This window comes from Heptranchias perlo, chromosome 4 (assembly GCF_035084215.1).
Source record: "Heptranchias perlo isolate sHepPer1 chromosome 4, sHepPer1.hap1, whole genome shotgun sequence".
In the NCBI taxonomy this organism is placed as follows: Eukaryota; Metazoa; Chordata; class Chondrichthyes; order Hexanchiformes; family Hexanchidae; genus Heptranchias; species Heptranchias perlo.
In genome coordinates this window covers 84,918,473-84,945,251 of record NC_090328.1, presented here as the reverse complement: position 1 = coordinate 84,945,251, position 26,779 = coordinate 84,918,473, and the positions used below count along the sequence as shown (strand labels likewise).

At 44.5% G+C, this 26,779-nt stretch overlaps 1 protein-coding gene across 1 annotated transcript in view; it reads left to right on the top strand.

The window, feature by feature from the left end:
• The window catches only part of slc27a6 (solute carrier family 27 member 6), a 58,580-nt gene extending 48,214 nt beyond the window's left edge, over nucleotides 1-10,366 (top strand). Inside the window, exons 6-10 of the mRNA XM_067983258.1 lie at nucleotides 4,194-4,284; nucleotides 5,083-5,281; nucleotides 5,905-6,002; nucleotides 7,295-7,425; nucleotides 9,955-10,366. Coding sequence (XP_067839359.1) covers nucleotides 4,194-4,284; nucleotides 5,083-5,281; nucleotides 5,905-6,002; nucleotides 7,295-7,425; nucleotides 9,955-10,131 — 696 coding nt within the window. The 3' untranslated portion in view covers nucleotides 10,132-10,366. The remainder of the gene's footprint in view (nucleotides 1-4,193; nucleotides 4,285-5,082; nucleotides 5,282-5,904; nucleotides 6,003-7,294; nucleotides 7,426-9,954) is intronic.
• Nucleotides 10,367-26,779: the final 16,413 nt, after the last annotated feature.

Sequence of the window (26,779 nt, the reverse complement as noted above, 5' to 3'; positions counted from 1 at the left end):
TCACTGTTTCACCTGAAAGGAGAGTTCAGGGCCCTGGACGGTGGGAAGGGAGGAGGTGAAAGGGCAGGTGTTGCATCTCCTGCGCTCGCATGGGAAGGTGCCGGGGGCAGAGGAAAAGGATGATAGAAGAGTGGGGCAGCATGTCGTGGAGGGAACAATCTCGTCAGAATGCTGAAAGGAGAGGGGAAGGGAAGATGTGTTTGGTGGTGGCATCACGCTGGAGGTGGCGGGAATGGCGGAGGGTGATCCGTTGAATGTGGAGGCTGGTGGGGTGGAAGGTGAGGACAAGGGAAAATTATAGATTCATAGAATGATACAGCACAGAAGGAGGCTATTTGGCCCATTGTGCCTGTGCTGGCTCTTTTATAGAGCTATCCAATTATCCCATTGCCTTGTCCTTCCTCCATAATGCTGCAAATTTTTCCCCTTCAAGACAGAGAGTAGGGATAATGGGTAGGTACTCACATTGGCAGGATGTGACTAGTGGAGTCCCACAGGGATCTGTCTTGGGGCCTCAATTATTCACTATTTATTAACGACTTAGTTGAAGGCATAGAAAGTCTCATATCTAAGTTTGCCGATGACACAAAGATTGGTGGCATTGTAAGCAGTGTAGATGAAAACATAAAATTACAAAGCGATATTGATAGATTAGGTGAATGGGCAAAACTGTGGCAAATGGAATTCAATGTAGACAAATGTGAAGTCATCCACTTTGGTACAAAAAAGGATAGAACAGGGTACTTTCTAAATGGTAAAAAGTTAAAAACATTGGATGTCCAAAGGGACCTAGGGGTACAGGTACATAGATCATTGATGTGTCATGAACAGGTGCAGAAAATAATCAATGAGGCTAATGGAATGCTGGCCTTTATATCTAGAGGACTGGAGTACAAGGGGGCAGAAGTTATGCTGCAGCTATACAAAACCCTGGTTAGACCACACCTGGAGTACTGTGAGCAGTTCTGGGCACCGCACCTTCGGAAGGACATATTGGCCTTGGAGGGAGTACAGCGTAGGTTTACTAGAATGATACCCGGACTTCAAGGGTTAAGTTATGAGGAGAGATTACACAATTTGGGGTTGTATTCTTTTGAGTTTCGAAGGTTAAGGGGTGATCTGATCGAAGTTTATAAGATATTAAGGGGAACAGATAGGGTGGATAGAGAGAAACTATTTCCACTGGTTGGGGATTTTAGGAGTAGGGGGCACAGTCTAAAAATTAGAGCCAGACCTTTCAGGAGCGAGATTAGAAAACATTTCTACACACAAAGGGTGGTAGAAGTTTGGAACTTTCTTCCGCAAACGGCAGTTGATACTAGCTCAATTGCTAAATTTAAATCTGAGATAGATAGCTTTTTGGCAACCAAAGGTATTAAGGGATATGGGCCAAAGGCGGGTATATGGAATTAGATCACAGATCAGCCATGATCTTATCAAATGGCAGAGTAGGCACGAGGGGATGAATGGCCTACTCCTGTTCCTATGTTCCTAAGTATTTATCCAATTCTCTTTTGAAAGTTATTATTGAATCTGATTCCACAACCCTTTCAGGCAGTGCATTCCAGATCATAACAATTTGCTGCATAAAAAATGCCACCACATCTCGCCTCCGGTTCTTTTGCTGATCACCTTAAATCTGTGTCCTTTGGTTACCTACCCTTCTGCCACTGGAAATAGTTTCTCCTTATTTACGCTGCCAAAACCTTTCATGATTTTGAACACCTTTGTCAAATCTCCCCTTTACCTTCTCTGCTCTAAGGAGAACTAGCCCAGCTTCTCCAGTCTCTCCACGTAACTGAAGTCCAGTATCCCTGTTACCAATCTAGTAAATCTCCTCTGCACCCTTTCTAAGGCCTTGACATCCTTCCTAAAGTGTGGTGCCCAGAATTGGACACAATACTCCAACTAAGGCCTAATCAGTGATTTATAAAGGTTTAGCATAACTTCCTTGCCTTTGCACTCACTGCCTCTGTTCATAAAGCCAAGGATCCCGTATGCTTTGTTAATAGCCTTCTCAACTCGTCCTGCCATCTTCAAAGATTTTGTACGTACACCCCCAGGTCTCTCTGTTCCTGCATTCCCCTTAAAATTGCACCATTTAGTTTACGTTGCTGTTCCTCATTCTTCCTACCAAATGGGAAATGGGACAGCCATGGTCGAGGGCTCTGTCAACCACAGTTGAGGAGAATCCTCGGTTGAAGAGAAAGGAAGACATATCGGAAGCACTGGTGCGGAAGGTGGCATCGTCAGAACAGATGCAACGGAGACGGAGAAACTGGGAGAATGGAATAATGTCCTTACAGAAAGCGGGGTGGAAGGAAGTGTAATCAAGATAGCTGTGGGTGTTGGTGGGCTTATAGTAGATAAGGAAGAGACTGGACAAGGGGAGAAAAAATAGAGTTGAAATAGAAAGAAATAAGTTCTGTGAGGCAAGAACAGGCTAAAACGATCGATCTACCGGGGCAGTCCTGTTTGTGGATCTTGGGAAGGAGATAGAAGCGGGCTGTGTGTGATTCGGGGACTATGAGGTTGGAGTTCATGGGGGGGCTGACCTCCAGAGGAGATGAAGCCAGTGAAGGTCTGGGAATGATGGCTTGATGTTCGGCGGTGGGGTCATGGTCCAGGAGGTGGTAGGAGGAGATGTTGGAGAGTTGGCGTTCATCCTTCGCAACGTAGAGGTCTGTTCGCCAAACAACAACGGCGCCGCCCTTGTCAGCAGGTTTAATGACAATGTCAGGGTTGGACTTGAGAGAACGGAGTGCTGCAAGTTCAGAGGGACGTAGGTTAGAGTGAGTGAGGAGAGTAGAGAAATTGAGATGGACGATGTCACGCCAGCAGTTCCAAATGAAAAGATCAAGAGATGATAAGAGGCCTGAAGAAGAGGTCCAAGTGGAATGAGAATTCTGAAGACGGGAAAAAGAGTCTGCCATGCGAGGGAAGACTTCTGGCCAAAGAAGTGGACGCGGAGGCAAAAGCGACAGAAGAAGAGCTCAGCATCGTTCCGAGCTCGAAATTCATTGAGATGGGGAGGGGGGGGGGCATAAGGGGATGAAGCTGAGGCCTTTGCTGAGGACTGATCGTTCAGGGTCAGAGATGGGAAGTTCAGGGATTTGGGTTGTAGGATGTACCTGTATTATTTCTACATGGAATTGAAGCCCATTACTAGTCCATAATGTGGGTCAATATGTGAGGGGCTTTTCTCAACACAATCTGCACTGCATGTGCTTAGAACTCGCCAAGGCTTCTTCGACAGCACCTCCCAAACCCGCGACCTCTACCACCTAGAAGGACAAGGGCAGCAGGCGCATGGGAACAACACCACCTGCACGTTCCCCTCCAAGTCACACACCATCCCGACTTGGAAATATATCGCCGTTCCTTCATTGTCGCTGGGTCAAAATCCTGGAACTCCCTTCCTAACAGCACTGTGGGAGAACCGTCACCACACGGACTGCAGCGGTTCAAGAAGGCGGCTCACCACCACCTTCTCAAGGGCAATTAGGGATGGGCAATAAATGCCGGCCTTGCCAGCGATGCCCACATCCCGTGAACGAATAAAAAAAAAAGAATGACATACATGCTTTCAATGAGCATTATTGTCTTGATTTAACAGTTCAAGGTGGCAAGTGACAGGACGTGCATCAAGCTTGACCTCAATATTGAGGTCGTAGTTTCTTGCCTCCAATTCTTTTGTACTACTTTAGGATAACTTGTTTGTATGTTGGGTAAACAGAAGAGAAAGGACAATAGATTACTTACCTTAGCTATGGTCTTCAATCTTTCAATGCAGTTCACCCTACACATACAAATATTTCCTCCCTGTTCCTGATCTAGTGCAATTTGAAACTTACTTATGTGTTCAAATTTCCTTCTTTAAAAAATTTAAGCTACTTATACATTACAGAGATGGGAAGGAAGAGCAGCTTAACAAAATGGCACAAATATTTCAAAGGTACAGAGTTCAACTTGATTTCCTTTAGTAGATTGAGTCTGATTGAAGTCCATTCACAGAATGAGGAAGGTTATATCAATAGTAGGTAATCTAATATTTACAAGCCTCTGAATACACTTTCTAAGAGGATTTTCATGCAGAACCAAGTATTTAAATGTGGAACAGTTGTTTCAACTGTGCATCATATATTATTACATAGAGAGTAATTCTTAACTTTCCAAACCTTTTCATTCTTCAGACATTGTTATCATATAAGCTGGTGAAATATGATGTTCAGAAGGAAAAACCCACAAGGAATGAACAAGGACGATGTGAAAAAGTTAACAAAGGTATGGTTGAAGGGAATTCTACCTTATTTTTAAAAACACAATGATAACAACAACAACGTATATAGCACCTTTTAAAGTAGGAAAACGTCCCAAAGTGCTCCACAGAGATGTAAAAGTGCAAATGTCTTTAAAAGCACAATCAAGGACCAAATGATCATAACTGTGCTGCAATGTTTGGGTTGTGGAGCCTATAACATGCTTTATCACCACCAGTGGTGACCGGTACTTCTACCTCCTGCATTGCAACCAAGGTGGGATGACTACAGGTCTGTGCTCTCTTTCTATACCATATTAATGCAGTTGTTCACGAGAATTATTTATTTTTGTCTGTGACTTCATGAAATAAAAAATGATTATTAGTATTGCTACAGGATCCCACATGATCTTAAAGGCAGAGATATAATTCTTGGTGTTTGTCAGTTCATCTTGTTCCTATTTGTTGTGTGTAAAAGTTATGCTGAGAGGTCTCCTGTGAGTCAGTATTTTGTGAATGTACCATTATGAATGGGCTGTCTTTTTCATTGCAATTTGTGGGACCTTAGTGTGTCCAAATTGACTGCCACATTTTCTACATTACAACAGTGACTACTGAAAAAGTACTTCATTGGATGTGAAGCGGACTATCCTGAGGTTATGAAAGGCTCTATATAAATGCAAATTCTTTCTTCCTTATTTAAACATTGTGGGAGTTTGGATTGTACAAGTACAGCGTGGTCCATTATAGTCCAACTTTGACTACATTGTTATTGTGTCCTTTTTGCAAACTGACTTAAGGAACCCATTCTCCTCCTATGGTAGGTGAGACTGGACTCCTCATATCTCCAGTGACTAAATGGAACCCCTTCAGTGGTTATGCTGGAAGCAAGAAGTTTTCTGAGCAGAAGCTACTGGAAGATGTATTTACAAAAGGTGACCTGTATTTCAACTCTGGGGACCTGATGTCTGAGAGCCAGGATGGCTATATTTACTTCCGTGATCGAATTGGGGACACCTTTAGGTACACAATATAAAGTGTGAAACTCCTCAATTTTTTTATTCCATTGAGGACGAAAGATACGGTTCATTTGAGTTAACAATTAGAATCCAAGGTGGCAAATGTTTTTGATTTTCTACTGAAAACCTCAAGATCAAGTTGTTGATTTAGGATAAAATTGTGATTTTACTTTATGCTGTTATCAGGTTTTGGCAGTATTGATTGTGACGTATTGTATGGTCTTGTTAACTTCACTGCCAACAGGATTAATATTTAACGTTTTGTGAAATTCAAAAATACTCATGCAAGAACTCTTAATGGTCAGCAGCATGCATACTGAGTGCTATAGAATGTCCTATCAGAAGCTACATACCTACTGAATAGGAAAAGAGTTCTAACTACTTTCATTACAAAAGGGGAAAAATAAACGTAACTGCTTCCTTCAAAAAAGCACCTTATTTCAACAGAGCATTAACTTCTTTAAAGAATGATGAATGCCCACCATTCAGAGAAATATGACTGCATGAAATATATGCTCGGTGCTGCAACCAGAAAACAAGTGTCAGCCATGTAATTGTTCTCTTTCAAGTACCTAACTTTTCCTATGTTGGTCACATAAACATTGGTCTGAATTTCATTGTTTTCAGATGGAAAGGGGAAAACGTTGCAACCACTGAGGTGGCTGAAATTATCGGAATGCTGGACTTTGTGGAAGAAGCCAATGTATATGGAGTAGCTATCCCAGGTGAAGAATGGCTGCAAAAATTTTATATTTAAGAAGAATGGCTTAGTCTTATGCTAATTATTCAGGACTTGTTTATACATCGAATAATTGTGTTGTATTTCCCAAGTGTATTTACTGGGTGAAAGAAAGATGGGCACCGATGAGGAGCGAAAGAAAAACAGAAGTTAAGAGGTGGGAGCAAATGCACAGTTGAAGAGAAGGGTTTTTATGGGTTTTTTAAAGCACAGGGGGAGTAGAAACCTAGAGACGTTTAGAGAAGATCCCAGAGACCAGAGGGTTGAATTTTATTGGGGTTCTCCCAATTGTCCACCGTAACTTTGACAAAAGATCCACAGAAAGCCCAGGAAAATGGGATATGGAGTTGGGGGGATGGATGAGAGGGGAATTGGAGTAATCTGGCCTGGAGACTATTGCTTAATACTGTTGCTGTTCTATAATGACTTTGTTTCCTACTTGCTGATTTTTGTCTCATTATTCTCAATGCTGTATTGCTCTTCATTTCCCCTCTATCATTACTTTTTCCTTTAATTATTTTTTATGTTTGACTTTGTTCTCTGAATTCAATCTTTCTCAATTCTGTTACATAGAAATCCCAACATGGAAACAGGCCTTTTGGCCTAACAATGTTATTCATTTTCCTTCTCTCTCTCTTTTCTTCCTCTTTAGTTTTGTGAATTCTGTTTTTTTTTTCGCTCTTTGACCTAATTGTGGCTATTATCCTGAAACCAGCTCATCAACACCTTCAAATGTTTGGCCAAAAGTGTCAATCACATCACTGAGGGGTGAAAGCAATCACTAAGAGGTAATCTGGAAAAATCCCACATGCATGCAGGGCAAAAATTGCACATTCTTTATGAAAATCGGCTGAAGCTGTTAAGAGAAGCTTGTAATTGGGGTAGGAGAACCAGTAGGGGCTTCTGAAGAAGTATGGTAGGAGGGGAGAGGGCAGGTCAGGAAATCAATATTTTAGGCAATGAGTCCCTAATATGTTGATGATGTGGTGGTGGATGGGAAAGAATTAAAAGGGGGAGAAATAGGAAACTGTCATGGCATCCAAAGGCTTTGAGGATTATGATTGGTTTCTTATTTATGAATGGGAAATGTTTAGGAGATAATGAAATGCACTGTGTTTAAGTTTATAGTAAATGTGAAATTTGAGCAAATCAGCATGCTTTGTGTCCTACACTTATATTAAGCATATGGCAAATGCAAATGTTTAATTGCATATATTTTTTTATTTCTAACTTTGTTGGCTCAAGTTTTAATTAACCATTTTCATGTACTTATCACAGGGTATGAAGGCAGGATAGGAATGGCAGCTATCATTCTGAAATCAGTTCAAGAGCTTGATGGAAAAAAAATGTACAATCATATTGTGAAATATCTGCCGAGCTATGCTTACCCACGCTTCCTAAGGATCCAGGTAAATATTTACAAATCAATCTAACACATTAGTGAAGTTTGAGTGCTCACTAAAATGGTAGTTAGATCTACTAAACATGAATGTGATATACTTGACCAGAGCTAAATAGCACAGGGAAACTATTGTCTTCAATTCAAAAGTATAATCTTCTATTAAAGAGGCATATAAAAGCCAATGAAGCCAGAAACGAAGTGTTAAGTCATGAGAAAAACAGTAACAAAAACAAAGACCCACGTAGTCAGTTGGGTTTTTAAAACAGAAAGATGCAAGGGCACACTGGCCAGGCACAGAAAGGAGAATGCAGGCAGATAGTTAGGAGTTATTTTGTTTAAGTCAAGCAAAACCACCCACTGATGTGGGGGCATGTAGCAAATTTATAATTTTTTTATTATTATACAGACAAGTTGTACTTATTGAATTAAGTGAGTCCGATCATTATTGTTGCTCTTTTAACTCACTAGCTGTGAAGTAAAGCAGCTCAACAATTCATATCCGGCCTCATTTCACCAGGTCCACCTTCAAAAAGATTGAAGAGGAACTTGTGAAAGACATGAATATCCAGTTCAGATCCAGAGTGTCCTATTGTTCCACCTCCAGATCATTCTATCATTTAGGTAGATATTGCTCTGTATGAGTCTACTTCAGCTCTGGCGTGGGATTCACTTACAGAAGCTGCTGACACAATGGACACGAGAAGGAGTCTGTGACAAACCCAAATTCGTAACAGGCACCAAGCAGTAATAGAGATAAACAGGATGACTTTGGTCTTGCCAGTGTTCAGTTGGAGAAAGCTGTGGCTCATCCATGAGTTGATGTTGGACTAACAATCTAACCGCACAGTGGTAGTTGTGGAATGGAGGATGGTGGCAGTGAGGTAGAGCTGAGTGTTGTCAGCATATATATGAAACCCGATGCCATGCCTATGGATGATGTCGTAAGGAGCAACATGCAAACAAGGAGCAGTAAGGACCAAGGATGGAACCTTGGAGTAGCCCCAAGGGACCGCATTGTAGAAGGAGGAGAAGCTATTGACAGAAATATAATGTCTTTTTAAAATTTTTGTTCTTGGGATATAGGTGATGCTGGCAAGGCCACAATTATTGCCCATGCCTAATTGCCCTGATAACTGAGTGACTTGCTAGACCACTTCAAAGGGCATTAAGAGTCAATCACATAGCCTGGGACTGTACACATGCAGGGCAGACCAAGTAGGGATGGAAGATTCCCTTCCTTGAAGAACATTAGTGAATCAGTTGGGTTTTTACAACAAACTTTAATGGCCATTTTGTGGTAGAGGCTCACAAATTATTAGATTTATTTATTTCAATTTCATAACTAGCCATGGTACGATTTGCTCAAAGCATTTGAATTCCCAATCCAGCACCATAACCACTATGCGACCATACCCAGCAGATGTGCTGGTAGGAATGGAATCAAGTTAAAGCCAACCCGTGGCGGTGGACCATGGAGGAGAGATGGTGGACGAGTATGGAGTGGATGACCATGTTGAATGCTACAGAAAGATTGAGGTGGATAGAGACAGATAATGATCCAAGGTCCAAATCACACAGGATGTCATTAGTGACTTGACCAGGGCTATCTTGGTGCTGTGGGCAGGGCAGTAATCAGACTGAAAGGATTTGGATAAAGAATTATGGGCAAGATGACCAACCATTCAAGGACCTTAGAAATGGGCATATGATGGTGGGTGGAGAGATCACTCATGAGCACTTTGAGGAGTGGCGTAATGACAGCTATATTGAAGGCAAGGGGAACAGTGCCTGTGCAAAGGGAGCTATTAACAATGCCAGTTATCACTGGGGCAAGGAAAGACAGCTGTGTGGTCAATAGTTGGTTCAAGGGGGTATTGTGGGTGCAGCCAGTAAATCTCATAAAGATGGGCCTGGTGAGGGCTTTGTAGATGGAGGAAGCTACAGTGTGATATGAGGCGAGGATGAGGAAAGGGCTCAAGGATAGGGGAGAGGAGCAGGCTGAGGCAACTGAGCAGAAAGTCTCAAGCTTGGAGACAAAAGAGTCCGTAAGCTCCTTGCACTTTGTGTTGGAGGTGAGGATGGAGTGGGGAAATTTGCTAAAAGGAGATAAAAAAAGGAATTGTAAAGTTTGTAATAGAAGAAATTAATTAATTAGATCAATAGTTAGTGATTCATGCTAATACTATTGTAGATATTCATTGGAGTCATTTGTTACTCGGCAGGAGTGATGAAGTTTAGATGTATTTGTTAAAGATGTTTTGCCATAATCGAGTGGTGTTTGCAACTGCATTCCTAAATTGAGACCTAAAGTGAACAAGTTCCTATTATTGCAGGATGTCCCAAGAACGTATGAAATCACAGTAAACACTGTTGGTGGCTTTAGTCGAGAAGACATTGAGACTAACGTAGCACCAGTGCATAAACATTTTATAGCCTAAGATAAATGTATAACTGTCATAGCTATTAAAGTAGATATTTTCCTCTAGAAAAACTTAGAAAAGCTAAAACTAATTGTATTTGCTTTATTACAATTTAGGAATCCATGGAGATGACTGGAACCTTCAAGAGAAAAAAAAATAATTTGGTGGAAGAAGCATTTAATCCCATGATAATAACTGAGCCGTTGTATTTCTTGGATTCTTCTGAGAAATCTTACATTTCAATGACGGAACAAATCTACAACCACATTTTGTCATTCAAGATAAAGTTATGAGCCATTTTTATAATTGGAGGGTTTTGCTATATGTCCATGGGAATCCAACATGACCACTTTCTTAGCAAATGATTTTATAGCATTAATTTTAATACCAGCTGTGTTTTATCAACATACTCTACTGAAGGTGAATTTTCTGCAGGGAATTTTTTGAACTTGCCATGTAAATGATTTTAACTTGTATCTCTGTAACAAAATACATAATTGATATATATGTATATTAAACAAATTTTAAAAGTAGCTCCAGTTTTTAAACTGTTAAAACGGCCTGTATTTGACTTTTTAAAATTGGACAAAGTAGTATAAAAATGCCAAAAACGCTCCCAATCTGAATTCTTGTTTTTGGTGGCATGCCATACATGAAATTATGAAACTTGGAAGGCTGCACATTTTATCAGGCACATTTGACTTTTCAATTTCCTACACTAGGACCCACAACAATCTTTCTTAAATGCATAGTTGTAATGTTAATTACTGCAATTATTTCATTCCTATAACTAATCATTTGTACTCTGTTTACTGACCATGTCCATTTTACAGAAGACCCTAGGCTAGGACTGCCTGGTCTCTGGTAACATAAAGTCGCCATTATTTGGGTGGGCGGGGGAGGGATTCGGTGAGGGGCCTGGTTCCACTGGGCCTCCATCCCTTTTTTTGGTAATTTGCGAAATTCTCACAGGATGTGGGAGGGTGCTTCTTACAATTCTGGCGGACTGACGTCATCTTCCATAAATGCCGCAAATTCTGCCTCCTTTTCTTGCCAGGATGAGATCCTGGCAGAGGCTGGGTCCACAGAGCAGTTGATTGCTGTTAAGAAAGTTGCAAATGTCAGTTTGATCAGCTGTAAAAAAAAAATCTGGTCCTTCTGCATCTGGATCTTCAGCTGAAACTGCCTGCCCCCCGCCACCTCACAGAACAGCAAGTTGCCATTCCGAAGTTCCATGTCCTCCTGTGTGCATGCCTCTTCATTCTAATGACCATATCCCTGCAATTTGGGACAGGTTCAGTGCTTGGGCAGACTGTCAGGTGGAAGTCCTCCCTCGCCACACTTTCAGCATTGCAGTGGTCTGTCAGAAATTTCCAGGCTCCTGTGTATTTATATATGTTTTTGTATGTGAGGAAAAACTACCATGCCATTTGTTCTCGCTACTACTAGTACCAACAACTGAATTAGGCTGTAAAATATCAGGGGCTTGATTCAGACAATTTCTAATATTTATGCTGACTTACTGCCATTCTGAAAATGCCAGTGGAGCTATTAAAGCTATTTTGAATGGTATTAATATCAGTTCCCATATTCAAATATGGGTTTATTACAGTGAAAGATGTTTAACACAGATAAACTTAAAAACATCCGTTGAGCCAATTACTGGGGTGTGGATGCAATTAACCTTACACTACTTATTCCAAATAGTAAAATGACATACCCTGTTAATGTTAGACATCACATTCAGATCAGACCTTAACTGTGCTAGTTTAACAGTGATGGTTTTGCATGATATTAATGCTATTTATGGCTGCTAAAGTGCTCTTGGTTAATGATATTAGGTATTTGTAAAACCCCATCTAGAGAAATGAGCACATTGTTAATCACCATGCCATACGAAGGATATTATTGCCTTAGAGAGGGCACAATTTAGAGGATCAAAGATAATTGGATCAAAGTCCAAGGCATAGATTTGCTGATAAGCGGTCACAGGTTCTAAAAGAATTATGTATTCAAAAGTTTATTTGGCCCATCTTAGTGCGATTATCCAGAAAACCCGATTACAGCATTCAATTATTTCTTAAATGATTCCAGGGTTGTCTTCTCCACTACTCTATCTGCGAGTCAATTTCATGTGGTGATCACTCTGTGTGTGAAGAAGAACTTCCTGATATCAGTCCTTCTACTTGTTTGAACCTTTTTTTTTATTCGTTCATTGGATGTGGGCGTCACTGGTGAGGCCGGCATTTATTGCCCATCCCTAATTGCCCTTGAGAAGGTGGTGGTCAGCAGCCTTCTTGAACCGCTGCAGTCCGTATGTTGACAGTTCTCCCGACAGTTCTCCCACAGTGCTGTTAGGAAGGGAGTTCCAGGATTTTGACCCAGCGATGATGAAGGAACGGCGATATATTTCCAAGTCGGGATGGTGTGTGACTTGGAGGGAAACGTGCAGGTGGTGTTGTTCCCACGTACCTGCTGCTCTTGTCCTTCTAGGTGGTAGAGGTCGCGGGTTTGGGAGGTGCAGTCGAAGAAGCCTTGGCGAGTTGCTGCAGTGCATCCTGTAGATGGTACACACTGCAGCAAACTGTGCGCCGGTGGTGAAGGGAATGAATGTTTAGGGTGGTGGATGGGGTGCCAATCAAGCGGGCTGCTTTGTCCTGGATGTGACTCTTTGTCTTACTCTCACATATTATCTTATTTTCCTGCCCTTTTGGTCCCTGTCTCAATGGTAACATACTGTAAAGCATTCTATGTTTCAATATGTGAAAAAAAAATTAACTTTCCTCTTAATTTTTCTGGTGATATTCCTCAGTTTATTCCTCCTCGTTACTAATTTGCCAACCAGTGGAAATAATGGGGCTGAATCTTCTCACCGTTCCCACCGCTTTAGCGACACTGGAACAGCATTGGCAATTTTTCCAGTGAGGTTTGCCCTGAGTTTCATCACAATCCTGGCGCCATTCCACGATTCTCCCACCAGTCACTGCTGGCTTTATTTACATGCAGCTGCCTGTCAGTCAGTGACGCTGTGGATGAGAATTTCCTCAATGTAGCCCACTAGTTCACTCGGGTTAAGTAACATTTCTTTGCATTAGGTGCAGCATCAGCTGTTAAAGGTGGAAGTGAGGAATTCTTGACTGAGAAGAGCCTGCAAATTTTACATTTATGATTTCTAAAGGCAGGAAGCATTTTTAAGGCTTTTTTTTTGCATTCTGCCTACAGATACCTGCACTTATTTCTGAGAGCTTCTCAGAGAGTCAGACCACCGGCAGATTTTCAGACCCCCCACACTTGTCCCCTCACCCATCGGGGTACTCAGAAGCAGGTGTGACATTCCCTCCAGGCGCCTATTCTCGTGCTTCTAGGTGATACCCGAGAGCCTGCACTTCCACCTCTTCATTTCCCTATTCTGTTAAGATTCTTATCATTTAAGGTATACTTCCTTTCACTGCTCTTTTTCCCGATTGAACTGCATCTGTCACCCAACTGCCTATTCACAAATCTATTTTCTCCTCAAATCTCATGTATCCTTCCCAACTTTTCCGTACCTCTTCAGCCAGCAAACGTCAATTTAATTTCTCTTGTGGTTGTGTCCAAATCATTAATATAAATGTAAAACTATGAGGTCATGGTACACATCCCTGGGGAACACATGTATTCAAATCACAGCAATCCAAAAGCATTCTTAAGTCCCTACTCACCGTCTGTTCCTAGCCATCTATGTGACTACATCCCCTTTAACACCGGATGCCCTAATTTTTGTAACATTGGGCGCGATATTAGCACCCGCTATCGGGTGCGTTCGTGGCGGGGGGGTTCCGAAAATCGGGGAATCCCGGAGCGGTTCGGGAGCCCGGCTCCAACCCGCCCACTTCCGAGTTCCCCACAGACGCGCTGACGTGCGCGCGCAGCCCCCGCATGTGGGACTCCCGCAGGCAATTAAAGCCGGCGGGGTGCCACTTAACAGTATTTATTCTGGTATTTCAGGTTGTTAACAGACCTGATTAAGGGAATATTTCAGGAGGGGTGGGATTTTAGAAACAACTGGGACTGTTTCCCGTACTGGGGGAAACACTCAAAGTTGAAATGGACGTGTTGCAGCTATCAGCCTGTGGCAGCTGCAAAGGTCCATTTGACAGGTGGGGTGGGGGGAGAGACCCTCACTCATTGCAGGAGGCCACTCTGTCACTTTGGACAAAGTTTGGCCTCCACCACCCTCTTCCTAACAATAAAACTCACCAACTTGCACACTTAACCCGGGGTCCAGAGACATGTACCTACCTTGCGGACCCCCTCAGATGTATATCTTCCGGATGGGGGCCGCCGTAGCTGCAGTCATGACCTCCTCGGAGGGCGAACAGCATCACCAGCCTCGCCGGCCACGCCGTCCACCTCTGACACGTGGAGCTCCACAACACAGTGCTGTGACACATCCACCTGCACAGCAGGAGGAAGGGCAAAGGCAGGGAGAGATGCGTCGCAGAGGGCACTACCCTCGCCACAGGGTCTACAGACCGAGGCTCAGCTGCCTGGACCTCTCTGAGCAGCAGTGCACACGGAGGCTCAGAGTCACTCGACATGTAGTCATGGACATCTGCAGCCTCCTTCGTGCCGAGCTGCTCCCGGCTGGCCCGAGCACCATCTTCTTACCTGTCGCTGTCAAAGTCACCACTGCCCTCAACAACTTCTCCTCCACATCCTTCCAGGGTGCCACCGGGGACATCGCCGACATCTCTCAGTCGTCTGCACAAAAGAGCCCTGCAAATACACCTACACCCACTCTGCAGTGACACAATGGGTGGCATCAGGTGTGGGTCTTCATTGTGATCCTCAGGAAAGGGCATTATTGCACAAACCAGACAAGATTCGCAAAGACGTGGCAGTAGTGGTGCCAATATAATATGTTATGTGAGTTGGTCAGAAATTAAATATAAGTAAAAACCATGACAAACGCTCAAATACCCTTGTGCAACCCCTTCATGCTCACGACACGTTTGCCTTACGCTTCCTACTGCACATATGTGATGCATGCACTGTGGCTGCAGCACAGGTGGTGGCAGGTTGAGTGAGGCTGACCGTGAAAGAGATGCATGAGAGGGTGAGTATGAGATTGTATGAGGATTGGGTTGAGTGGTAGTGGCGGGATGAGTACTGGCGAGGTGAGTAAGTGCAGGTAAGATGAGGATGAGCTTTGAGTGGGTGTGAGGGGTGATATGACAGAGTAGTGTTGGCAGTGCAGAAGGAGTTGTGGGGTGGGGGCGGTGATGTATCAGACTGAGTGTAGGGAAATGTGTAAGTGTACTCACTTTGGCTGACCTACTTAGGTCATTGCAGCGCCTCCTGCACTGTATGCAGGTGCGCGATATGTTGGTGGTGCAGGTGACCTCCTCCGCCACCTTGAGCCAGGCCTTCTTGGTGGCAGAGGCAGGCCGCTTCCTCCCGCCCACCGGGGGGGAAGATCTCTGTCCTCCCCCTCCTCCTCACCCCATCCAATAATACCTGGAGTGAGGCATCATTAAACCTGGGAGCAGCCTTCCCCCTGGGCTGCTCCATGCTGTAATTTTTCCTATTTCTTGCAGCATCAGTCAGTGGAGGACTGCCCCTTTAAATAGAGCTCCTCCAGCTGACAGACCTTACTGCGCATGCGCAGTCAGCCCGACGCGCAGCTCAGCAGCGGGGAACCCGGAAGACCAGGTAAGTGGATCCAATTGGGCTGCGATTGCGCGCGGGGCAGACTGATTTCACCGGGCGCTACCCTCTGCCGCGAACCCGCCGCCCTGCTAATATCGAGCTCTTCCATGGCACTTCTTCAGACACCTCAGAAGTATGCAACATCCACTGCCTCCTTTTATCTGTACACTAATTTCTTCAAAAAACTATAATTAAATTGGTTCAGCTGGGCCTGGCCTTTACAAATCCAAGCTGACTGTGCTTGGTTAGCTCACATCTCTTATCCCAAATTATGGAACCGTAGAAGGATGATAATGGATAAAAATTTGTGGGGAGCACACCAGCTGATGTGTGCATCCAATGGGTGAGGTTCTGCGCCTGCATTGCCCATTCAGAAAATTGACTCTTAAAAAAAATGATCCACAGTTAAGGTGAGCCTTTCTGTCTTAGCCCCTTCCGCTTTCTTAGATACGGGGGTGGTGCCAGAGGACTGGAGAATTGCAAATGTTACACCTTTGTTCAAAAAAGGGTGCAAGGATAAACCTGGCAACTACAGGCCAGTCAGTTTAACCTCATTGATGGGGAAACTTTTAGAAACAATAATCCAGGACACAATTAATAGTCACTTGGACAAGTGTGGATTAATAAAGGAAAGCCAGCACGGATTTTTTAAAGGCAAATCGTGTTTAACTAAGTTTAGTTTTTTGATAAGTTAACAGAGAGGGTTGATGAGGGCATTGCAGTTGATGTGTATGTGAACTTTCAAAAGGCGTTTGATAAAGTGCCACATAATAGGCTTGTCAGCAAAATTGAAGCCTGTGGAATAAAAGGGGCAGCGGCAGCATAGATACAAAATTAGCTAAGTGACACAAACAGAGTAGTGGTGAACAGATGTTTTTCGGATTGAGGGAAGGTATACAGTGGTGTTCCCCAGGGGTTGGTATTAGGACTGCTGCTTTTTTTGATATATATTAATGATTTGGACTAGGGTGTACAATTTCAAAATTTGCAGATGACACAAAACTTGGAAGTGTAGTAACAGTGAGGAGGATAGAAATGGGTTTCAAAAGCATAGACAGACTGGTGGAATGGGCGGACATGGGGCAGATGAAATTTAACACAGAGAAGTGCAAAGTGATACATTTTGGCAGGAAGAACGAGGAGAGGCAATATAAACTAAATGGTACAATTCTAAAGGGGATGCAGGAACAGAGAGGCCTGGGGGTATATGTGCACAAATCTTTGAAGGTGGCAGGACAGGTTGAGAAAGTGGCTAAAAAAGCATACGGGATCCTGGGCTTTATAAACAGAGACATAGATAAAAGCAAGGAAGTTATGTTGAACCTTTATAAAACACTGGTTTGGCTTCAACTGGACTATTGTGTCCAATCCTGGACACCACACTTTAGGAAGGATATGAAGGCCTTAGAGAGGGTGCAGAAAAGATTTACTAGAATGATTCCAGGGATGAGGGACTTCAGTTATGTGGATAGACTGGGGTTGTTCTCCTTAGAGCAGAGAAAATTGAGATTTGATAAAAGTGTTCAAAATCATGAAGGATTTAGCTAAAATAAATAAAGAAATACTGTTCCCATTGGTGGAAGGGTCGAGAACCAGAGGACACAGATTTAAAGTGATTGGCAAAAGAACCAAAAGCGACATGAGGAAAAAGGTTTTTACACAGCGGGTAGTTAGGATCTGGAATGCACTGCCTGAAAGGGTGGTGGAAGCAGATTCAATCGTAGCTTTCAAAAAGGAATTGGATAAATACTTGAAGGGAAAAATTTTGCAGTGCTACGGGGAAAGAGCGGGAGAATGGGACTAACTGGATTGCTCTTACAAAGAGCTTGCATGGGCTTGATGGGCCGAATGGCCTCCTGTGCTGTAACCATTCTATGATTCTAACAAAGGAACAGGAGTAGGCCATTTAGCCCCTTGAGCCTGTCTAACCTTTTCTCAGATGTTGACATGGTTTCTGCTTCAATCACACTGTAATTCTTTCCATAGCCTCACAACCCTGTGTAAAAAAAAGTTTCTCTTTCTCGCTGTCTTACATTTATTTTATATCTGTATCCCCTTGTTCTAGACTCCTCAACCACTTCAAATAGTCTGTTTCTATCTAACCTGTCTTATCCTTTCATAATTTTAAAATACCTCCATCAAATCACTCTATAACCTCCTGTCTTAATTAAAAACAGCCCCAAGTTTTCAAATCAATCCACCTCCATTTATATCATTGCCTGTAGATAGAACGTAATCAGATTAATCTTAGCTGGTTAACATCTCACGTTAAAATGATTATGTATGTACGTTTATCACTGTACTAGTCGACACAGTTATTGTTAATGGTTGAGGTGAACATTAAAAATGGAAAACAAAAATTCAAAAAGACTTTAGGGGTAATCTTAAACTAACCTCTTCGGCGGGAAACTGAGAGGATTGGATCAGCCACCCATTTTAACCTCCGCCCGATTTTACTTTCCATTAAAATCAATGGAATGTAAAATCGTAGTCCAAAACAGGTGGCCGATCCATCGTGTCAGTTTCCCTACCGAGCAGTTTAAATTAAAATGACCCCCTTTCTTTCACGCCTGACCCAGTAAAAATACCTCCAGATAACAACATTGCTGCGATACACTTCTCCAACTATATGGCTGATAGAATAATTATAATTACTGCCCTATTGAAAAAGAACAGGTAGTTTTTCAAAGAATGGGCAGTTTATGAAAAGTACCTTTGATCTGGTTTGAATTGACCCTTTGTGCTCATAATCTAGAACATATTCTGCAGGCTGCTGGCTATTTCTTTTGGTTGTCCCAGGCAATGTCTGGGTTCCATAGTATGAGGCAAGGGCATCACCTCACCCACATACCAGCATTTTACCAGAAAGCATTTTAGTACATTGGGCTGTGGAAGAAATATGTTCTTTAGAATATATTTTAAAACATTCATGGACTGATTTCTACCTCTGTTGTTGTATAAATATTTGTGAAGTTAGTATCTTCCTGCTTTCTTTTGCTTCTATGTAATCCTAATTATTGTGACTAAATTTGACTTGTAGTGTTAGCCTAGACTATACAGTCTGACAGAGTGGTGTTTGTTTGCCTAATGAAGAGATCGGGGGCAATGTGACTTCCAGTGCAAAATATCTTGGTAAAAGGGTAATTGTTAATTTTGAGGTATAAATAAACCTGTTCACTCCACACATAAGGTCATTAGTTTTGTATCATAGGAGATGTTGCTCTGCCTATGGAAACTGCCTTGTTAGCATGAATAAAGCGAGTTGGGAGAAAAGCCTTAACTGCAGCAGTAACTTTAATCATATTATGACCTTTTTTCCAATATCTGAAACTACAAGGTAAGAGACTTGTGTTATGAATGCATTGCACAATGTTATTTTGTTATTTTTGACCCCAGCCTTCAAGTGTTATTTTCACTTGAAATTCAAATACAAATATAGCACACAAATTGTTGTAGAGGTGAAACAGTAAAGAAAATGTAACTGTTTTTGTTTATATGGGCTCGATTTTACCGGCAGGTTTCCTGTGCGTTTCCAGCAGGGGGGGCCCCGAAAATCCCGATATCCAGGCACGTGACCGGATCGCGCCACGATCCCGCCCACTTCCGGGTTCCCCGGTGACATGCAGGGGTGCGTGCGTGGCCCCCGCTGGTGGGAATCCCGCAGGCAATTAAAGCCAGCGGGATGCCACTTGAGTGTATTTATTTTGCTTGTTCAGGTCATTAACTGACCTGATTAAGGGACTGTGTGTGATTTTGGAGAAACATGGGACTGTTTCACACATTGGGGGAAACAGTCTTAGTTGAACTGGACGTGTTGCAGCCGTCAGCCTGTGGCAGCTGCAAAGGTCCATTTGACAGGTGGGGGGAGACCCTCACCCATTGCAGGAGGCCGCTCTGTCACTTGGGACAAAGTGTGGCCTCCACCACCCCCCTCCTGACGGTTAAAGTCACCAACCTGCACACTCACCCCGGGGTCCGGAGAAATGTGCCTACCTTGCGGACCCCCTCAGATGTACATATTGCGGATGGGGGCCGTTGTAGCTGCAGTCATGACCCCCTCGGAGGGCGAACAGCATCACCAGCCTCGCCATCCACGCCGTCCACCTCTGACACGTGGAGCTCCACATCAGAGTGATGTGACACATCCACCTGTATAGCAGGAGGGAGAGCTACCGTAGAGAGAGACGCATCGCAGAGGGCACTACCCTCGCCACAGGGTCCACAGACTGAGGCGCAGCTCCCCGGACCTCTCCGAGCAGCAGTGCACACGGAGGCGCAGATTCACTCGACATGTAGTCGTGGACATCTGCAGCCTCTTTCATGCCGAGCTGCTCCTGGCTGGCCCCAGCACCATCTGCTTACCTATCGCTGCCAAAGTCACCACTGCCCTCCACAACTTCTCCACCGCATCCTTCCAGGGTGCAGCCGGGTACACCGCCGATGTCTCTCAGTCGTCTGCGCGGAAGAGCCCTGCAAATACACCTGCACCTACTCTGCAGTAACACAATGGGTGGCATCAGTGGTGGGTCCTCATAGTGATACCCAGGAGCGGGCATTATTGCACAAAACAGACAGGATTCGCGGAGACATGGCAGTGGTGGTGCCAATATAATGTGTGATGTGAGTTGTTCTGAAATTCAATATAGGTAACACCCATGACAAACCCTCAAACACCCTTGTGCATCCCCTTCATGCTCACGACACGTTTGCCTTACGCTGCCTACTGCACATATGTGATGCATGCCCTGTGGCTGCAGCACAGGTGGTGGCAGGTTGAGTGAGGCTGGCCGTGAGGGAGATGCACGAGAGGGTGAGTATAGGATAGAGCCATGAGATCAGATGAGGATTGGGTTGCGTGTTAGTGGCGGGGTGAGTACTCGCGAGGTGAGTAGGTGCAGGTAAGATGAGGATGGGGTTTGAGTGGGTATGAGGGGTGATGTGACAGAGTAGTGTTGGCGGTGCCGAAGGAGATGTGGGGTAGGGGCAGTGTTGCGGCAGATGGAGTGTAGGGGAAAGACTACGTGTTCTCACTGTGGCTGACCTACTGCGGTCATTGGAGCGCCTCCTGCACTGTATGCAGGTGGGCGATATGTTGGTGGTGCAGGTGACCTCCTCTGCCACCTCGAGCCAGGCCTTCTTGGTGGCAGAAGCAGGCCGCTTCCTCCCGCCCGCCGGGTGGAAGAGCTCTGTCCTCCCCCTCCTCCTCACCCCATCTGATGATACCTGGGGTGAGGCATCATTAAACTGGGAGCAGCCTTCCCCCTGGGCTGCTCCATGCTGTAATTTGTTCTATTGGTTGCAGCATCTGTCAGTGGAGGACTGCCCCTTTAACTAGAGAGCCTCCAGCTGACAGATCGTACTGTGCATGCGCAGCCCGCCCGACGCGCAGACCAGCAGCGCGGACCCCGGAGGAGCAGGTAAGTGGCTCCAATTAGTGGTTTGCCTGCTACAATCGCGCGGGCAACCCACTAATTTCACCGAGCATGTTGACCACGCTCCCGAAACCCAACCCGCCGGAAACCCACAGGCCTGGTAAAATCGAGCCCTATGTGTTTGTTCTATACATACCTAGAAAGCAAAATCACAACTTGCTTTTGAAATGGAAGCTTGCCTCGATCCTTCAAGAAGGCCCATTAGGGAAAAATAAAATTACCAGAAAGTAATGATAGAACTTCTCATTGCATTTCCACTTGGCATTAGTTAGAACTGGGCCAGCAGTCTGAATGAAACTGAAGTACAATCTCTCTAGGTCAGAGAGTCATCCATAACAGGGGGCTGTTATAGTCTATCACAGGACTGATTAATTTCATTCCATATGACCAGAGAGAAGCAATGGCTAGTCCATGTGGCTTAGAAGTTTTCTCTGGTTCTGGAATTTCCCTTTAAGGTCGACCTGCTAGGCTGCACGTAGACCTGATTTTCCTAAGTGCAGCCGGCACCGACTGCTTCAGGGCAAACCAATCTTGTAAAGGGGCCCCACATAGGCGTTAGGCCCCTTATTTGTATTTGCAAAGGGCCTAACGCCTGTTTCAGGTGTGGGCATTGCACACTGATGTTTGGCCTTTACCAATATGGCGGGTGGCATACCTCCAGCTTGTAATGAGCATGAGCTTCCTGCCCGCCATATTGGAGGCTTAAGAGCCCATTTGGCGGCCGAAAAATGGGCACTGCGCAGCCGTATTTCTAGGCCCTGAGTTTGGCATAACACTTTGACTCGTTCAAACTTTATGTTCCTAAAACAGCAATAGATCAGACTCTAAGAACAAGGAGGAAAATCAAATAAAAAATCAGAAACTCAACCAATCATAACGCTGAAAATAGTTTTTGAAATCCCTTCATGTTTCCTCTTTGTTTTCTCACTACCGAAATTATTTTGTTCTCAAAATAAAATTGCTAACATACTCAACAACTACATTTTTCTAAGCAATATCATTCATCTGCCTATAGAAGTGCCTTTTGTATATTTTAATCTCTCAATATTTTTGTTCGGAGGTCTCTTCATCTCTCAGAAACATTCAGTACCTCGGCTGGTACACTTGCCTCTTGCACGTGTGTGGCGACCAACTTGCATTCCATGCTGTGTGTCAGTGATCATGTAATATTTTATTTTGGGCCATGTCTTCATCTTTCAATGTTTGTCTTTTTTTTCTTTTATTTTTCGCTGAAGTCCTACTGATATTTTTTCCACCCTCACCCCCTCCATTCAGCCATTCTATCCTACCTCTGAGACGCATGCATGGAGTGAGACCGGTTCTTTTTCATTCTGGGGGAAAAAAGAAATTAACAGGTTATAGAGAAACATTGAAAGATGAAGACATGGCCCAAAATAATACTATATGATCACTGACACAAAGTATGGAATCACAGTTGGTGGCCACACATGTATAAGAGACCAAAGTTAATGGAAGTAAAAGCAGCTCAGATTGCACACATTCAACCCCTGGCCCTAGATGCATGCGTAAATGCACCTCAAGACCAATACAGCATGCTAGCATCTGCTCCACAAGCCCAAGCAACAAAATGAACTCTGAATCCCAGTAACAAATAGATCAACTCCTAGCACCTAGACACACCCATGGCAATGACAGGATAACTGAAGCCTAAGCATTCTCACCATCAGTACATGTAGGTAAACCTCACACAGACAAGCTCCCAACATTGCATTTACTTGAAACATCAGTGATCATCATTAACAGCTGAAGAGACAAATTTGGGCATCATTTTAGCACCCACTATTGGGTGCGTTCCTGGCGGGGGGGGCTCCGAAAATCTGAGCATCCCGGAGCGGGTTGGGAGCCCGGCTCCAACCCGCCCACTTCCGGGTTCCCCACTGACGTGCCGGCATGCGCGCGCAGCCCCCGCTGGTGGGAATCCCGCAGGCAATTAAAGCCAGCGGGGTTCCACTTGAAGGTATTTATTTTGCTTGTTCAGGTCATTAACTGACCTGATTAAGGGATTATGTGAGGAGGGGTGGGATTTTATAGCAAACTGGGACTGTTTCCCACACTGGGGGAAACACTCCCAGTTCAAATGGACGTGTTGCAGCCGTCAGCCTGTGGCAGCTGCAAAGGTCCATTTGACAGGTGGGGGGGGGAGACCCTCACTCATTGCAGGAGGCCACTCTGTCACTTGGGACAAAGTTTGGCCTCCACCACCCTCCTCCTGACAATCAAAGTCACCAACTTGCACACTTACCCCGGGGTCCAGAGACATGTACCTACCTTGCGGACCCCCTCAGATGTACATCTTCCGGATGGGGGCCGCCGTAGCTGCAGTCATGACCTCCTCGGAGGGTGAACAGCATCACCATCCTCACCAGCCTCGCCATCCACGCCGTCCACCTCAGACACGTGGAGCTCCACAAAAGAGTGCTGTGACACATCCACCTGCACAGCAGGAGGGAGGGCTACCGCAGAGAGAGATGCATCGCAGAGGGCACTACCCTCGCCACAGGGTCCACAGACCGAGGCTCAGCTTCCTGGACCTCTCTGAGCAGCAGTGCACACGGAGGCTCAAAGTCACTCGACATGTAGTCGTGGACATCTGCAGCCTCCTTCATGCCAAGCTGCTCCTGGCTGGCCCGAGCAGCATCTTCTTACCTGTCGCTGTCAAAGTCACCACTGCCCTCAACAACTTCTCCTCCGCATCCTTCCAGGGTGCAACCGGGGACATCGCCGATGTCTCACAGCCGTCTGCACACAAGAGCCCTGCAAATACACCTACACCCACTCTGCAGTGACACAATGGGTGTCATCAGTTGTGGGTCTTCATAGTGATCCTCAGGAAAGGGCATTATTGCACAAACCAGACAAGATTCGCAAAGACGTGGCAGTAGTGGTGCCAATATAATATGTAATGTGAGTTTGTCAGAAATTCAATATAAGTAACAACCATGACAAACCCTCAAACACCCTTGTGCATCCCCTTCATGCTCACGACACGTTTGCCTTACGCTGCCTACTGCACATATGTGATGCATGCCCTGTGGCTGCAGCACAGGTAGTGGCAGGTTGAGTGAGGCTGACCGTGAAAGAGATGCACGAGAGGGTGAGTATGAGATAGAGCCATGAGATTGTATGAGGATTGGGTTGAGTGGTAGTGGTGGGGTGAGTACTGGCGAGGTGAGTAAGTGCAGGTAAGATGAGGATGAGGTTTGAGTGGGTATGAGGGGTGATGTGACAGAGTAGTGTTGGCAGTGCAGAAGGAGGTGTGTGGGGTGGGGGCAGTGATGTGGCAGATGGAGTGTAGGGGAATGAGTAAGTGTACTCACTTTGGCTGACCTACTGAGGTCATTGGAGCGCCTTCTGCATTGTATGCAGGTGGGCGATATGTTGGTGGTGCAGGTGACCTCCTCTGCCACCTCGAGCCAGGCCTTCCTGGTGGCAGAGGCAGGCCGCTTCCTCCCACCTGCTTGGGGGGAGGATCTCTGTCCTCCCCCTCCTCCTCACCCCATGTATTGATACCTGGGGTGAGGCATCATTAAACTGGGAGCAGCCTTCCCCCTGGGCTGCTCATGCTGTAATTTTTTCTATTTGTTGCAGCATCTGTCAGTGGAGGACTGCCCCAGCTGTCAGATCTTACTGCGCATGCGCAGCCCGCCCGACGTGCAGATCAGCAGTGGGGAGCCCGGAAGACCAGGTAAGTGGATCCAATTGGGCTGCGATCGCGCGGGTAGCTGACTAATTTCACCGGGCGCATTACCCACGCGCCCGATAGCCCTCCCGCCGCGAACCCGCAGCCCTGCTAACATCGAGCCCTATATCTTTTAGTAACCACCAGTACCAACAATTCTAAGCCTATCATAGTCTGTGTACAAACACACTGTGAGAAAACTTCCAGCTTATGTCAATACGGGTCTCCGCAGGTAATCTGTGCACAATAGCTCAAAGGGGTAGATTTTCAACTTGTTGCCTGGGCGTAAATCTGGTGTTGTAGATTGGTCGTCCATTAGATCACTGACACGATTTTGGAAATGAAAATTGGGCAATGCTTATACTGGGCGGCCGAACTGCAACGCCAGTTTTATGCCCAGGCAGCAAGTTGAAAATCTACCAGAAGTGTGAGGGCAGACAGGCTGTAACAGTAATTGTGTTTTCTGAAAACATCAAAACCAGGTAAAACATGAGCTTTGGAACTTTTTTGAGGTAAGTTTTGACAGGCGCAGTATTGAGAGAGAGAAGAGAACCACATTGTGTGTGAGAGAGGAAGGGACATGGGGACATACAAAGAGAAAGTGCACAAGAGGCATACAGAGTACCAGACAAAATGAAAGTGAGGAAGAAAGACATATATGTGGAGGAAAGATAGACACTATTGCCCCGATTTTAACTCGGGTGGGAATTGGGCGGGCTTTGGCCAAGGCGGGCTGTAAACCATCCGACTTTGGCCGTGTTATTGAGTTTGGATTAATGTTTTGGTTAGCAGAGTATGTGACAACTGTATCAGCAGCTGTTTCAGTAACCAGCTGCAAACGTATTTCACTCAGGAGACAAGTTGAGAGAACACTACACTAAAACCTGCTCTTGATCAAAGTTTAAAGTTTTATGACACAATAATCAGGCCATTATAAATCAGTATATCCTCTGACATACTGTGAATGACATCATTGGAGATTCGCCAATATATTTTTTATTTACTAGTCGATTTCCCATGACATTGCAGGTGGGGAATCTTGATGTTCCAAAAGAATATGGTGACAATACACCCTAAAACATTGGGCAAAAAAGCTGCTACTATAGTAACATGTAGATTAAAAAATGGAATAAACAAGATAACTTAAATTAGGAACAAATGTGTTATTTTTTTGACACCATACAATCACAACAAGAAAACTGAATCCATGGAAACCAACACAAACCATCTGCATCATGACTCATTGACAAAAACTAAAGGATGCTGATGAACACTGCAGCACAGCAATGGGCACCAGTGAATTAGATGAAAAAATGGGCAGCAACAAATCAATAAATTAAAGGAACAGAAGTTACCAATAAATAAATTAATGAATTAATGGAGCAGCAGGTACATCATAAAAGTGCTACCTAAAATCAATAAACGAATGGAACAGAGACACCAGTGAATTAGTAAATTCATAGAGCAAAAAACCCCCAACAAAAGTCAGATGTTTCAGAGGTCAGGGCCACAGGGTCAGAGGTTGCAGGTCACAATGTTAGGATATGAGGTTCAAGACATCATGGGATTTAGACGTTTCGGGTTGTGATGGGGAACAAGGCCCGTGGTAGGAGGCTGAAATGAGACACTATGACATCAGGGTAAATCAAACAGGGTGGGTGAAATTCTGGTAGGCCGCAACCCAAAATCAGGCAGCTGACGAAGCCTGCAAATAGTCAAGAGAGTCCAAGGTATTCCATTTATCAGGTTAAAACTCAAAAGTTGGGTTTCAAACAATACCTGAAAATCAGGAAAAAAACTAAATTGTGCCTGTAGTTGCGAAACAAAGTTGATAGACTCACACCACTGCACCAACTAGTGGTGGCAGACTACAACTACATTGTAACAGGCAACTGTTTACATAGGAAAAGTCCCATTATAAATGTTTACAGCAGCAGTTTCAATTATAAATGTTAACATGAAAGTATTGCCAAAAATCATGACAACAGGAAGTTGGACAGGAAGTGCATGCATTGGCAAGCTTTTTAAAATATAGATGCATGTATGTACATATCTTGAATTTAGCACATCTAGCACACTTTAAATTCTCACAGGTGCAGTGTTTGTGTCACACTTTTA